The sequence below is a fragment of the Prinia subflava genome, chromosome 13 (genome assembly GCF_021018805.1).
Source record: "Prinia subflava isolate CZ2003 ecotype Zambia chromosome 13, Cam_Psub_1.2, whole genome shotgun sequence".
Classification (NCBI taxonomy): Eukaryota; Metazoa; Chordata; class Aves; order Passeriformes; family Cisticolidae; genus Prinia; species Prinia subflava.
The window spans coordinates 1,548,317-1,562,953 of NC_086259.1; the positions used below are offsets into that span (position 1 = coordinate 1,548,317).

Consider the following 14,637-nt stretch of genomic DNA (forward strand, 5'->3'; position numbering starts at 1 on the left):
CTTCTCCAGGAGATGCCAGGGGAGAGGGGCCCAAAGGCTCTGTGAATTCCAGGGAGGACCTGCCCCTCCTAACCCAGCCTGGCTGGGGCTGATCCCGTGGCTGTCCTGGGGTTGTCCCGCCCGTGCCGTGTGCTCACACTCAGGGTGATCTGCTGGGCTCCAGGGCCGGGCTGGCAGCTCTGTCAAACCAACCTCCCCCTGCACACAGCGGCCACTCGGGGCTGGGTACCCCGTTCACCCCACTCAGAGAAACCTCAGGTACCCTCCTCAGAGGCCATTGTAATAAACCCTTTATTTCAAATTACAAAAACAGTTGTCTTTAGGGAAAAAAAGAAGACATTAAAGTTACTTCTGGGAAGCAGCAGCAAAGTGGGAAATGAGGGAAACAGCCGTATTTCAGCTGAACAAAACTGACACAGTAAAACTGATGGAAAACCTAAAAACACAAAGAGAACTGGCTCATGTTCTGTTCCTGATTGGCATCTGATCATTTCAAAGCTGTAAGTCCATAGCATTCTACAAAGCATAGTGCAAAAACAATAGCCATTATATTTAAATACTAAAAATACTAACTCAGACTTCAGTAGATGATTTCTGATACAACAGCCACGGGCTTTATAAATGGTGTTGTCTGTTCGGTGGGTTCAGTATTTGGTCCCGGTTTTCTTCGTACTTCTCAATCATTTTCTGCACGTCATGGTCAGCTCCAATGACCTTGGAAAGAAGATGAAACACTGGAAATAACTGACACCACAGAACTTGGTTTCTCTTGAGCAGAACAGTACAGAACAGGACTACCAGTGCAGCCAAGCCGGGATACTCCAACAGATCTGCCCAAGCTGCTTTCTGCTGGGAATTTGGCATTCCCTGAAAGCTACACAGCTGATCCTTCAAGCCATCCCAGTGAACAGCCCCTCAAATTCCACTGCAGAGATGGCAGACCCCACTTTTATGCTCTACACCAACAGCTGTCACATTTGTCTGAGGCTGTCCTTCTCCAAAGGTTATCAGAAAAGCAGATTTATTTACTTTTACCACTGAACAACACTCCTGTTATTTCAGAAAGCACAATCCCCCACATGCCTAATTGGTTATAATTAAAATAATACTCACAAGTACTGGGCAGGAAACTTCAAACAGTGCACGTTTAATGAGCCACTCTTCATAGAGCTCGTGAATAGCCTCTAAATATTCCTAGAAAAGAGGCACTGGAATAACACAAATGCCCAGGGATGACACACACATTGCAATCCTTATCCATTTGGGAAGCAGTTAAGAGACACATATAAAAGCCTGCAACACATATCTTCCGCTAACAAAAAAATAAAAAGCATCAGAAGGTTTTTGAGAAATGTTAATTCCCAGTATAAAGTTTAACTCCAGGAAGACCTCAAAGACACAGCTCACAGAAGCACAGGGCTCTCAGCTCCTTTTAAGATCAAGCAACCATGATGCTCTCCCACAGGTAAAATGTGGTTCAAGATTTTTACAGAGGAAAATACTACAAGGTAAGGACAAGAAGGGCAAGGCTGCTAAGAATATGTATGGGGGGCACTTTCTGTGTCAATACATTTCCCTGAAATTCCCAGTTCACTTTCTGGTAACTCAGTTTCCTCTAAAAGCTCTTCTGCCTGCCACCAATTGGTTTTTTGCTTCATGGGGACCACTTCACTTTCAGAACTGCTCCCCTCCTCTTCAGCAGAGCTGCAAAATAACACAAAAGCTCTTCAAATCCATCACAGGGGATTTATTCTCAAGGCAGGCAAAATTTCACTGGGCCCAAAATTTAGCTCTTTGCACAGATCTTCTACTGACAATTGCTCCTCCTGAGCCACCCACCCAGAGCTGCAGAGGGAACTGCATTTATGTCTGCTCAGGCTTTTTTAGAAGCCTTGTGGCATGAAGGGCCGTGCTGTAAACTGGCACAGAAAGTCACTGTTCCATCACCACCATTTGTTTCAAAGCAGATTCCCAAGCTCACAATTCTCATGGAGTTGCTTCTTTTCAGCCACAGCAAGAGACACTTTTCATGCACAAACATCCTGGAGGGAGCAGACTACAAAGTGCCCAGGAAATCTCAGCACCTGCAAGCCCAGCTATCCGTGCTTCACCTGGTGCTTTTGTGCCATTCAATGGTACAAAGGCAATTGACTTTCACATCTTAGAGAAGATTACCAGAGGATTAATACTGCACCTCAAGTCAGCTACAGTGCACTGACTACTACAACAGAACACCTGGGAGAGTCAGCGTGCATGACAGATCATTATTTTTTAAATAAATCAAAATTCAATACTCAGGGTTTACTTTGCAGTAGAAACAGCTGCACCACATTTTGGCAGTATACTCAGGATACAATTTTAGTATTTAGACTGGAATCATTCCATTTTCAAAGCTCATTATAAGCACATATATCAGAGGAACTCCTTACCAGAGGAATGACTTTTTCCTCTTCCCTGCATCGTGTCTATAGCCTCTCATAACAAACTTTAGGAGATGGCTGCAAATAAACTGCCGGAATAAAAAATTTAATAGTTATTTAAAAGCAAAGAAGTAGTTCTTTAAAAGCAAAGAAGTAACTCACTTCACAAACTACAGAAGGGAAGGATCCTGGCTTGGGTACCACCACTAGACCTCCCCTTTGGCACTGCTGTGAGTCAACCCAGGAACCACCCACAAACCCAAGCTGTCTGATGGTGTCCACTTTTATACTGAATAATGTGATTATCTATGAGCCAAGAAACAAGAAGTATTGCTTCTCCCAGAAGGGAAACCCACCCACAAACACAGCCCTCCAGAGCCACCAAGATGTTACCTATCAAATCCACTGAAACATCGATGTTGTTCTGGATCCAGTCAAACCATTCACTCAGGACAGCATAATCCACCTCTGGCATTTTTCCCCTGAACAAACACAAGAGGCACAAATCACTCACTTAGCATCATGCAGAGATCAACTCCAAACTCTCATTTTGCTCACCAGACCAGAATCCCTCCCCATTTACTCATCATTTATGAAAAGGCCAGCATTATGCCCACCCAAATTGAAGGCCACACAAACCATTGTTCATAACATAGAAAGACCAAATCTTTTCTCTCTCTCTCTTTTTTTTTTTTTCAAGTACTCAACGATATTTATTGCTCAGGTTCTCTGTATCAGTATCAGTTCAAATCTATCCCAGGGCCTGTCACCAGAAGGGCTGGATTTACTGAGCAGCACCAATAATTCCTTACAGAAGCCACAGTGAAATGCAGCAAAAAATATAATGTCAATGTGTAGATAAATTTACTCCCACTGTAAGAAATATTTGTGGAAAGAGTAGTGAAATATCCAATATGCTTAACTAGAACTCTGAACTCGGAGCACAGAATGTTGGAGACAAAGACCCCAAAGTTATCTCAGCAACAAATAAAGTATCAGGCAACTCAAGTAAAAGGGAGTTACTGAGGACACGTTAAGAATCGCATACTATGTTTTTATTAGTGAATCGATTTTCACTTAATACCATATTCTGATTGTCAAATATTACTAATTTTACAGTATCCTCTCTTCAAAACTGGTGACAGTAACACATACTCCATACTCTTTCCTAAATGCTTCTGCAACATAAAAATTGTAAAAAAGATGGAGTTGGGAGGCTCCTGTGCTCTCCAGCTGAGTAATTAAGACTAGTTATGCCATTTGAAATAGGACCGAAGAAAAATATTCCACAGATTTCTAAACCAGTCCCCTGACAGCTTGCTTTGGTCATTTGCAAAACTGAGCAAAAGTAATAAAGCCATTTCCCTAAATATGGAAAAAAGCAAAACCCCTGTTTGCACCACCTCCCCTCTTGATCTGCCATCCAGAAATGGGGTAACACTGGTCACTGCTGCTCTTCCAACACATCAGTTCTGGGTAGCAGGGATCTACATCAGCCAGACTCTCATTGTGCTACTTTTCTCCAGGACACACGGGGAAACAGGAAAGTTAAAAGCAACTGGAAATAAGAAAAAGCTCCACTGTTCTTACCCTAAAAGACAGATACCTCCAAGTCAATACTGCACTGACCTGCCCTGCAGACAACACACCTCTGCTTTCCCTGGGAGGACTCTGGCTCAAGGTCCATAAAGATACAGGGAATATAAAAGGCACAAAATGATGTTTAAATTTCCAAAGTTTGCTCACATTTGACTCCTACCAAGTCACGTTTTTACTGCCTAAGCCCAACACGAGCTGAGCAAGTTTTCTATCATAACTAGTGATGGATTCAGAGGGACACTGAACTGCAGAGCTCACCTACGGCACACCCTGCACACTCGTGTGCACACATTTAAAACATACCTAACACAGCCAGATTGACTCATTTTTTAATGTGTCACAAACTAGCTACTTTCATACATTCCTCAAGCATTCCTTGTTTTATTTATAATCCTTTTAAAACACATCTTTTTCTTTTGGCTTGCTGTTGGTACTATCATTTGCCTTCTAGTGTGGTGGTGCATGTTCCTTTTATCTTTGATGTTGTATGTAAAGCTTGGTTCTTTGTATTCTTTGTACAATTCAGTTCTATGTACTCCTACCCCCCCCTAATTAATATTCCTTTGTTCTCTCCTTCTCCCTCACAAGGGGATATTTTTAGACCTTACAGTTAAGTGTCCATCACCCTTCCCGCCTTTGGTTTTCCCCTCCCAGTTCTCTGTGATTAGTCCGAAGTGCCTTTTCCCTCCCCTGTCTGCCCTAGAGACTGTATCCCATTGGCCGGAGGCGGCCAACCCCACCCCTTTCCCCTCCCCTTTTGTCCCCCTTAAAACTCTGTGCACGACCAGTGTCTGGGTCCAGATTTGGGCTCAGAGCGAGGCTAATAAACCTTCTCTGCTGCACCATTTCTGGGTCCTCCTTTTTCCTCTGCCTTGCTGCTTCAGCACATCCCTCCTAAGCCCCTTCAGGGACACAGAGCCCACAGGAGTCAGTTCTGCTCGCCCTGCCTGCAGACTGACCCTAGGCTGCGCCTTGTCCCAGTGCCTGGGCTAGCTCGGGGCGAGAGCCAGTGGCTGCAGGAGGCATTGCGGCATTCTAGCTTGCTGTAACAAAACAAAGCAAATGCCTTTTTTCCAACATTTGAAAAGTGCTGAGGTCACAAAACATCTTAGAGGCCCTTAAAAATGTTATTATTATTTAATTAATTCCCAGAGTTGACACAAACAGATGTAGCCTAATAGCAACTAAATCTTTGGGAACAAAGCATTTTGTCTACATTAAAAAGAAATCAGCATCTAAAAAGGAGGCTATTCTGGGCTGCTTGCACTGTGTATGGACTGGGATGAATGATGTGAGTCTCTCCCCAGTGCCAAAGGCGGTCCCGCGGCAGAGAGGGATGACACTCGTGCAGCGTGGGTGACACCTTGTGGCACAAACCGGGTTTGTCCCTCCGGGCCACTGAAAAACCCACTAAAACCCATCTGTCGCAGACACTGCTGGCATAAGGTCAGCATCCCAAACAACCAAACAAAACCCTGATTCCTGCACTACCGCAGTTAGTTTGGGGTGGGTGAGTTATACCTAGGGCAGGTAATTGCTCTTGCTTTACTCACAGCCTACCAAAGCTCGCAGTCTTTTTTAATCCTGTCAATCCTGATTCTGTGCAAGGGCATAGGACTTGAGTCCCTGCTTGCAAGAAATGCCAATCCAGGGTGCCAGGCTGGCTAACGCAGCCCAGTTCTCTCCCTCCTGCAGCCTTATTCTTTATATCCTTGTGGTTTTTTACCTGTTCAGCGTGTGTTTGAGTCAAGCAAGATTCGGGTATTCAGCTGGAGAGCAGATCACTTCAATAGATGGTGTCTAAACAACACTGAGTTCTAAATACTCAGGAGCAGTGCTGAAAAAGGTTTTCCAGAGTCCTACAGGAAGTGGGCAGCACCACCCATACCAAACACACTGCCACTCCAACACAGAACTGGCAGATTGCACAGGCCCCTTAAAATGCACACTACCAAAGGAATTATCATTTGATTAGATATACATTTTAAATAATTAATCCAAGAAAATAAAGTAGAAAGCCACATCCCATACCTTCGATACAAGTTTTCCACAAAAACGTGTTTTGCACTGTGAATCGACCGCTCCATCATCCTTATGGGGGAAATCTGCAACACAGAACTTCACCCTGTACATTTTCATGCTTGCTTCTCTGCAGACTCAGGTGGCACATAGGAAACACAATTTTCAGAATCTAGTGAGAAACAAACTTCCTTGGAGGGTGGGAACCCCAAAACAAACAAGGACTCCTGATCTTACTCTAATTTGTTATTCAGACACCAGCTCAAAGCTAAGTGGGAGCCAACTCAGGGTACAAAACAGCAGCAACCCACTTAGGATCTGCAGGATAATGGGAACTGTTGCTCCCCAAATAGCTGCTCCATCTCATGCATTGCTGGGTGACAGCACAGGGCTGACATCAGACATTCAAGCAAGGAAACAGGACTTTAAAAATAAGTAACTGCAGCTGACAGAGCCCTGGCCTCAGCCAGCACTTCATGTGTTCCACCACTACTTCATGTGGGAGCAGGGAGATCCTCTGACACTCTTGGGCCTGGCAGAGCAACTTCTCACCCAGGTTTCTGCACATTAACAAAGCAAAAATAGCTCCAGCAAGGCTCAAATGACAAAAAAAAGCTTAAATTGAAATACAGGGAGATCCTCAGGAATTCTTGAATGAACCTCTCCAACAGAACAGGATTTCTGTGTCTTGGAAAAACACCTCTTCCAAAACCCTAATGATTATATGTGCCACTTCCATATTTGGCACTGCTAAAAGTCTGCCCTAACACAAGCTTAGAAAACAGAACATAAGAACAATCAGTAAAATATAAGCATGGCATGTAAGACCAGGTCTTGTAATCAGGGAATGGAAGACAGCATAGAATGTAACAAAAGGTGTTTGAAGGAGAAAAGAATGAAGAAATCTTGATAAAAAAGGCAGGATGTGAAATTTAATTTAAAAAAAAAAGGAACAAATACAAGGAAAAAAAGGATGTAAACCACCTGAAAAAGCAATAGAAAACGGTAGTGGAAGTATTTTGCATAAATAGAAGAAGCAATGGCTAAATTTGTTCTAGACAGCACAAAGCAGTACTATGAATTCTAACATAAGGTTACTTGGTGTTTGCCAAAGATTCAAAATAATGAAATCACAGACAAGTCACTGACATGAAATGAGGAAGAGATTTGTGCAAGCCGAGCTCCAGAAGTTGTGCCCAAACAGCAGGATCAGTTTGGGGAAGTTGTGAGCAAGCAGGAGGCAGAAGTTTTACCCCCAGAGCACATGCTGAGCATATCAATGTCTGCCCCACAGAAATCCTTACTCACTGCAGGAACAAAGAATGAACACACACAGCACCTTAACTCTTGAATACAAGGTTAAAAGGATTTCGCACTCCTAACCACATCTAATTACTCTTAAAATTAAAAGAAGAAGTTTCCTTACCATGGGCCTGGTGTGCTGCTCCAGCATGGTTAGCTGGACATAGGTCTGCAGAGTTATTCCCCACCTCGATGCATCCTGGTACATTAAGCCCTGGGGTCAGAGATGGAAGCAGGACAGATGGACACTTGTTAGGACAAACAGCACAACAGGAAGTTTGGGTTATTAGGAAGCTTTTGCCCTACAACAGCGTTGCTCTAAGAAGCACACTAAAATAGCTGACATCAGGTTTGATTAGAATTAAGTGATCATTTGCTCTCCACAATGGACAGTTAATGTACAATTATGGCCCTGTCCCTACAGACACTGAGTGGGAGGTTGGTTGAAGTCAGCAGGAATTAGTTACTCTGCACATAGAACAGTCAGAACCAAGTAATGAAAAAAACCCCTATCTACTACTCTATTTTTGTGCACTGACAGACTCTCAGTACACCCAGTGCATCCAGATATCATACAGAGTTCTAAGTATGGTCTGGGCCTCAGAAAAGGTTAACAGGCAGCTGTTCTTCCCAAAGGATCCTCAGAGCAGCTCTCAGGTAGCTGTTCCACTTTCTGACTGCTGCAATTCCACACACACACAGAACTTACAAGAAACAATCTATCCTGCACAGCAGAGAAAGGATCTCACTCAAAATAAAACATCATTCAGTGTCTGTTGGCTGAGGTGACAAGTTTTAAGCCAGCAGCACAGCTTCAGCCCACAGGTCTGACCTTCTCCTTTTCTCCCTGCCAAGACCAGACTTTCCCAGTGCTCCGAGGCTGCTGTGGTGTCGTGCAACACGTGCCCCACCCTTTACTAACAATCAGAAAGGCATCAGCAACTCCTAGGAGGGACAATTTACTCCTCCAGGGGGCCTGTGCTAACACTGATGGTATTTAACACGTGTCAGGGCAAGTATGGCTTGGGCTGTGTCCACAGGGCGGACCGCAGATCCCTCCTCAGCCACCACGGGGTTTGTGCAGAGGGCTGAGCCCCAAGCACAGCACTGACAGCAGGGACCACTTCCAGCACCACGGCAGGGTTGGTGTGCAACTGCAGCTGGGACCCAGGGACAGCCCCGGGGCAACAGTTCCAAGAAGCCTCGGCCACCCAAAGGTCAACAGAAGCCCTCAACGCCTCACTGAGCTGAATTTTCCTTATCTGCAGCAGCCACAGGATCACAGATTCATACAGTGTTAAGGGGTTGGAATGGACCTTAAAAGATCATCCAGTGTCACCCTCTGCCATGGCAGGGACACCTTCCACTGTCCCAGGCTGCTCCCAGCCCCAGTGCCCAACCTGGCCTTGGGCACTGCCAGGGATCCAGGGGCAGCCACAGCTGCTCTGGGCACCCTGTGCCAGGGCCTGCCCGCCCTCAGAGGAAAGAGTTTCTTCCATACATCCAACCTAAACTACTTCTCTTTCAATTTGTCCCCTTTTCCCCTTGTCCTGTCACTGCAGTTCCTGAGGAATTGTCCCTCTCTGGTTTCCCTGCAGCCCCTCAGACCCTGAAGGAGCTCTGGGGTCTCCACACAAGCTTCCCCTCTCAGGCTGAGCAGCCCCAGCTCTCCCAGCCTGGCTCCACAGGGGAGGTGCTCCAGCCCCCTCAGCACCTCCGTGGCCTCCTCTGGACTCGCTCCAACAGCTCCATGTCCTTCTTATGTTGGGGGCACCAGAGTTATTCAAAGAACTCCAGTCAAACAACATTAACTGACCAGATCCACCCCTCACCTTGAGTGACATCCTGCCCTTCTTTGAAACAGGCATAAGCACATTTAGAAAGAACTGCCACACTCAGGGCTCACCTTCCTGGGAATTGCTTTAATTCACACCCCACTGGACACCCAGTCCTTGCCAAAAGCACATTTTATATGCCATGTTTCTATTATATGCATGTCTTAATCACAGTAGAAGCTCTTTTGCTTTGTGGAGCTTTAATTTTTGCTGTGTAATGTTTGGATCACACCTTTTGGAGCAGTTTTGCTGGCTGATAAAAAGCCATTACACGTCTTGCTAAAAGAACAGCCACTGTAACTGCAGAAATAATTTCTGCCACTTACCAGTATATTGTGACCTCGAACATTCCTCCACTTGGTCAAAGGTTCCTTCAAAACCTGGTTAAAAAGAATAACTCCATGTTCAATGCATCTTGGATTCAAAATACTTAATGTGACCCTACAAGTGTACAACTATTTTTAAGGAATACTTGAGCAGTAAATCAGAGTATTCAGGACTTGTATTGGAAACTCATCAGACTTAAAAAAACAGTACTGAATTCTGTAACGTAAAAGGTAATAATGAACACTGCTAAAAATAGAGAAATGTCAATACCCAACATATTCTTAGCATTTTTAAATGCTGATTAGACTACCTCATACGCCTGGAGAGAATTTTTTTTTTTTGGAGTCAAAATCAATGTGATGTAAGGGAAAGAACAGCTTAGCAGAGTACTTCGCATTTCAGTGACAAGCCCATCCCCTTACAAATTAACTTCTCAGAAAGTAACGCTTGCCAGCAAAGGAAGAGGACCAGAGTGCTACCACATTCTACCACAATGTGTTCTAACAAACAGAATGTATTCAAATCTTTTACAAAATGAATCAGAAAAGCATCTACCCTGAATAGGTAAAATCACAAGAGACTTGCCTGGTTCAAACAGGGTCTAAATCTGCAATAATACTGTAGAGTCAGGCCTAGGAGAATCTCATCAGCCAGGGAATTTAAGTAACTACTTAAAAATGTTGCATGGTATGCAAATTAAAGTCTGTTATCCTTTGGATTAACAGTTAATTACTTCATAAGGACAATTCCTGTAAAATTACCAAATAATATCTGGCAACCCAGCATTTCGAGGAGGACTCCTAAAAATTATTACAAAATGTGTTGCCAGGTCTGTTGGGGAAAGCATTAATAACTGTTGTACAAAAACAATTGTTCAATCAAGGTTCGACCTTGATTTTGTTTAAAATACAACAAGCCTGCCCTTCCCCTAACCTGGTTCTAAGCAACACAAAATCAAATACCGGATCAGTCTAAGAGGTCTCCTGAACCAGTTCTAACAGATGTTCCTTCTTTTAAAAAAGCCATCTATTCACTGGGATCTCTGTTACATGGCATAGGTATTTTTACATAATAATTCTTTACTTTGCTTTTACCACACCCATCTAAGATTTCAGTGACGTGAAATGGCAAACAGGCAAGTCCAAACATGCCCACGCTCTGCGAGTTGCTGTTACTTTATAAAGGTACAAACTCTGATTCACGGGTTTTACTGGGATTTTGGCATCCTGTACATACATACCACATGTGATCTACATTTCTCTGCTGCAATTTGCCTATAAAACGTTGGGTTGCTGCCCCAGCAGCCCCCTGCTGCTCCCTCCTCACACACCCAAGGACACGGTGGATCTAAGACAAGCAGCTGCTCAGTGATGGAAATAAGGACAAAGAAATGTGCATCCAGTACCTCAGTGCTGGTAGTTTGTGCAAAATAATCCAGGCATGTTGTTTTTCCACTCGCAATGTTGCCCTCGATACAGATCTGGTGAAAAACAGAGTCACTTTGAACAGTGAACAGTGTGTTAGAAATGCACCCTGCCCGTTCCAACATGCCAGCTCCCTACCCTGGGAACGGATTATTTCATGGGAAGGCACTGGCGATCTGTTTGGATGTTGTGACTCTCCCAGAGCAGCACTTTTTCCCTCCTTGCTACCCCCACAGCCAGCCCCTGCCCTGCTTACAGCTTCCTCCCCCCTCCCAGGAGCCCGGGGGTTCCAGTGGGTCACTGCTGCTCCTCACTCTGCCACCACCCACCTCAGAGACCTGACTACCAGCTTCAAACAAGTGCCAGCTGAAGTAGTCATTTCAGCATCCATTGTATAGCTGGCTTAAACCTTAAGTGGGCTCACATTTTTATCTTCAGAAACCTAAACAACTAAAATAAGCTAAGAGAATTTTTTTCAACCGCCTTAAAATGATTTATAGCCCAAGAGAGTTATATAAGGCAATGGCAAGGCTACACATGCAACACTGAACCCAAAATGCCACCTGTCCTGACACAAGCCCTCACAATTTTATTCCTAACAACTTTTGCACACATCTCTCACAATTTTATTACAATTTTCACAACTAGACCAGCAAAGAGTATGACCCAGTGACAGACCCACCACTACAGTGACACAGCTATGGCCTACGCTTGCCAATACACACACTCAGATTATAACTGAATTGTAATGAAAGAGGCTGCACTGTTTATTTTGCTTTCTGAACAAAATGCAAATACTTACAATTCTCTTTCTAGCATCTTTTTTAATCAGATGCTTATCTAGAATGGAAATAAACAACAGTTAACATCAAAGTGGTCTTAATAACTTAGTTATACTGAGCCTCTTAATGTGAGACGCTCTAGGACATTGTTAGGTTCCCTATGGCTTAACATGACACTATTTTCTAAATTATCAACCTTCAAGGTTCTAGGTAATTATTGGGTCATGTAGCAGACACATTGTGGCACCGACTGACACAGATTTAGCTGAAGCTGAACGCTGTCCCTGACGCTGCCAAGTCCAACGCTGAGTGCTCACACTTTCACCACATTTTTGCTACATCTGCTGCTCCTCAGCGGGTTTGCGTAGAGGAAAAATGAATTTTAGAAAGACCAGCTGGCGCAGCACCCACTGGCCTCACAGGTCCGGCGGGTAAGAGCGAGGATTACAGAGCAGCTCCAAAATAAGCACCTTACACCTCAAAACAGGGCAAAAACACTGTCCAAGCCAAGCTGAGCTTACGAGACCCTTCACCCAGCCAAGCACGGCAGGAAGGCAGGGACGGGCTCGGCGGTCACCCCCGGTCAGAGCTCCAATCTGACCCCGCTCGCTCCTGTTGCCCCAAAGCCGCTCCAGGGTCTGACCCGGTCCTGCTCCCTCAAAGCCGCTGCACGGTCCGACCCCGCTCCCGGGTCCGACCCCTCTCTCGGGTCTGATCCAGCTCTCGGTCTGATCCAGCTCTCGGGTCTGATCCAGCTCTCGGGTCTGACCCCGCTCCCGCTCCCCCAAAGCCGCTCCAGCGCATCCCGAGGGCTCGCACTGACCCGAAGCCGGGTTCAGGGGCGGTCGCCGGGCCCGTCCCGTCCCCTCCCCGCGGTTCCGCCCCGCACTTACGGCCGGTAGCGGCGCGGGGCCCGCCCGCTGAGGGGCCGGGGACGGCGCTGCCCGCGCCCCGCTGGCCCCAGGCCCAGGCCGCGCCCCGCCGCCACATTGCCCATCCCGCTGCCGCCCGGACCCGCACCGGACCCGGCTCCGCCCCGCTCCGGCCCTTCCGCCGCCGCCCCATCACTTCCTCCGCCCCTGAGGCGCTCTGAGGCGGGGCTGGTTCAGCGCTGGCGATGGCACCGGGATCACCTGCGGGATCGGCTCCGGGATCTCCCCGGCTGGAGGGGCCGTCCCGGGGTGCCAGTCCTGCCGGGCACCGCCCCGGCAGCGCTGCCGGCCGGCTGGAGGGGCCGTCCCGGGGTGCCAGTCCCGCCGGGCACCGCCCCGGCAGCGCTGCCGGCCGGCTGGAGGGGCCGTCCCGGGGTGCCAGTCCCGCCGGGCACCGCCCCGGCAGCGCTGCCGGCCCGACGCGGCTGCCGCTGGACCGGGCCTTCCCCCGCTCGGCGTGGTGCGCGGTGAAGATCGCCCGCACGGTACGGCCTGGGGCGGCCCCGGGGCCCGCGGCATGGCCCGGGCCGGCGCTGACCCCGTCCCCTCCTGTCCCGCAGATGGTGGCGCTGGCCGCCTTCATACGCTTCCTGACCGCGGGCGAGCAGCTGTTCTACGCGGCGTATGCCGGCCTGGACACGGTGATCATCGTCTTCTTTCTGCTGCTCTACCTGCTGAGGCTCGACGCGCGGATGCGGTGGCTCCCCTGGCCGCTAGCTGTGAGTACCCGTGGGCTCCGAGTACCGGGGTGCTCTGGATGTGAGTACCGATGTCCCCTGGCCGTGAGCATTGATGGACTCGGGCCGTGAGTACCAATGTTCCATAGCTGTGGGTACGGCTGTCCCCTGGCTGCGGGTACTAATGTCCCCTGGCTGGTGGTACCAATGTCCCCTGGCTGCGGGTACCAATGTCCCCTGGCTGCGGGTACCAATGTCCCCTGGCTGTGGGTACCAGTGTCCCCTGGCTGTGGGTACCAATGTCCCTGGCTGTGGCTACCAGTGTCCCCTGGCTGTGGGTACCAATGTCCCTGGCTGTGGCTACCAGTGTCCCCTGGCTGTTGCAGCTGCTGGCTGTGAGTGCCAGCAGGGCAGTGAACAGGAGGGATCTCCTGTCCCAGGGGACTTTGTCAGCCAGCCCAGTGATTGTTTCTGTACAGGTAAGACAAGCCCTCGTGTTCTGTGGAGGTTGAGGCAGGTTTTCCTAACGGAGCGTTCTGTTCCATCAGTTCTGGATGGCTGCTGGATCCGGTAACAGCCCTCCCGGCACAGGCACTGTTTGCCTCTTTGCCTTTGTTGTGTAACACCTTCACACCACCAACTAGTCACACACTTTCACCCAAATACCCACGAGTTCTGCTCCTACCTCCCTTTTGTACATGTATTTGCTGCTTTGGTCCATCAGGTGTAGCCAAGTTGCAAAATATCAGGCAAAAACAACAGAAGAAATGTAAAATGAGCAAGTTTTACTATAAACACTCTTTTTACCATCAAACCACTGGGTGTCAGTGTCTCACTGTCCTCTCGCACAGATACTGCTGTAACTCTGTTTTCATGGCAATCCAGCCATTTTTCACCATGCCTTCTCTGTTGGGAGCTCTCCACGTTCTCCTTCAGGCCTGTATTTCCAAATAAATATTTTGCTTCCACTACCTGTTTCAGGATATTTTCATGTCGGGGACGTCAGTGATGTTTCTCATCCCTGTGGGCTTGACTGCAGTAAAAATCAAGACCAACAAGTGGATAATGGATGGAGGAGTAAGTAGGAACCTTGTTAACGAATTTCAGTTCTTAAAGTGCAGTGATTTGAACCTCTTGGTACACTGACATTGTGGAAGGACCATGCAAACAACTGTCTTGGAAGAACATTCAGCAGTAGCAAACAAGGTACATTCAAGTGTATCTCACAAAAAGAAAATAATCCTCCCATGACTATTAATTTAAAGATGACAAGAATTAGGAATTGCTGCAGAGAAGTACTGAAACATTCAGAATTTCTAG

The 14,637-nt window shown here is 47.2% G+C and overlaps 1 protein-coding gene across 11 annotated transcripts; it reads right to left on the minus strand.

Annotated features, from left to right (window-relative positions):
• Positions 1–273: 273 nt before the first annotated feature.
• LOC134557828 (thymidine kinase 2, mitochondrial-like) lies at positions 274–14,223 on the minus strand. 11 transcript variants are annotated; one of them, XM_063411094.1, is made up of 10 exons: positions 12,602–14,176; positions 11,729–11,766; positions 10,908–10,982; positions 9,502–9,555; positions 7,465–7,554; positions 6,051–6,124; positions 2,814–2,902; positions 2,430–2,509; positions 1,114–1,194; positions 274–714 (listed from the first exon to the last, which is right to left on the minus strand). In XM_063411094.1, exons 1-8 carry the CDS (start codon positions 13,221–13,223, stop codon positions 2,466–2,468), a joined length of 1,086 nt encoding a protein of 361 aa, XP_063267164.1. In that variant the 5' UTR covers positions 13,224–14,176; the 3' UTR covers positions 274–714; positions 1,114–1,194; positions 2,430–2,465. The 11 variants fall into 11 exon arrangements, with proteins under 11 accessions (XP_063267164.1, XP_063267165.1, XP_063267166.1 ...); XM_063411095.1 differs by lacking the exons at positions 274–714; positions 1,114–1,194 and having other exon boundaries at positions 2,424–2,509; positions 6,051–6,175; positions 7,465–7,588; positions 12,602–14,220; XM_063411096.1 differs by lacking the exons at positions 274–714; positions 1,114–1,194 and having other exon boundaries at positions 2,424–2,509; positions 7,465–7,588; positions 12,602–14,196.
• Between the last annotated feature and the right edge of the window lie 414 nt (positions 14,224–14,637).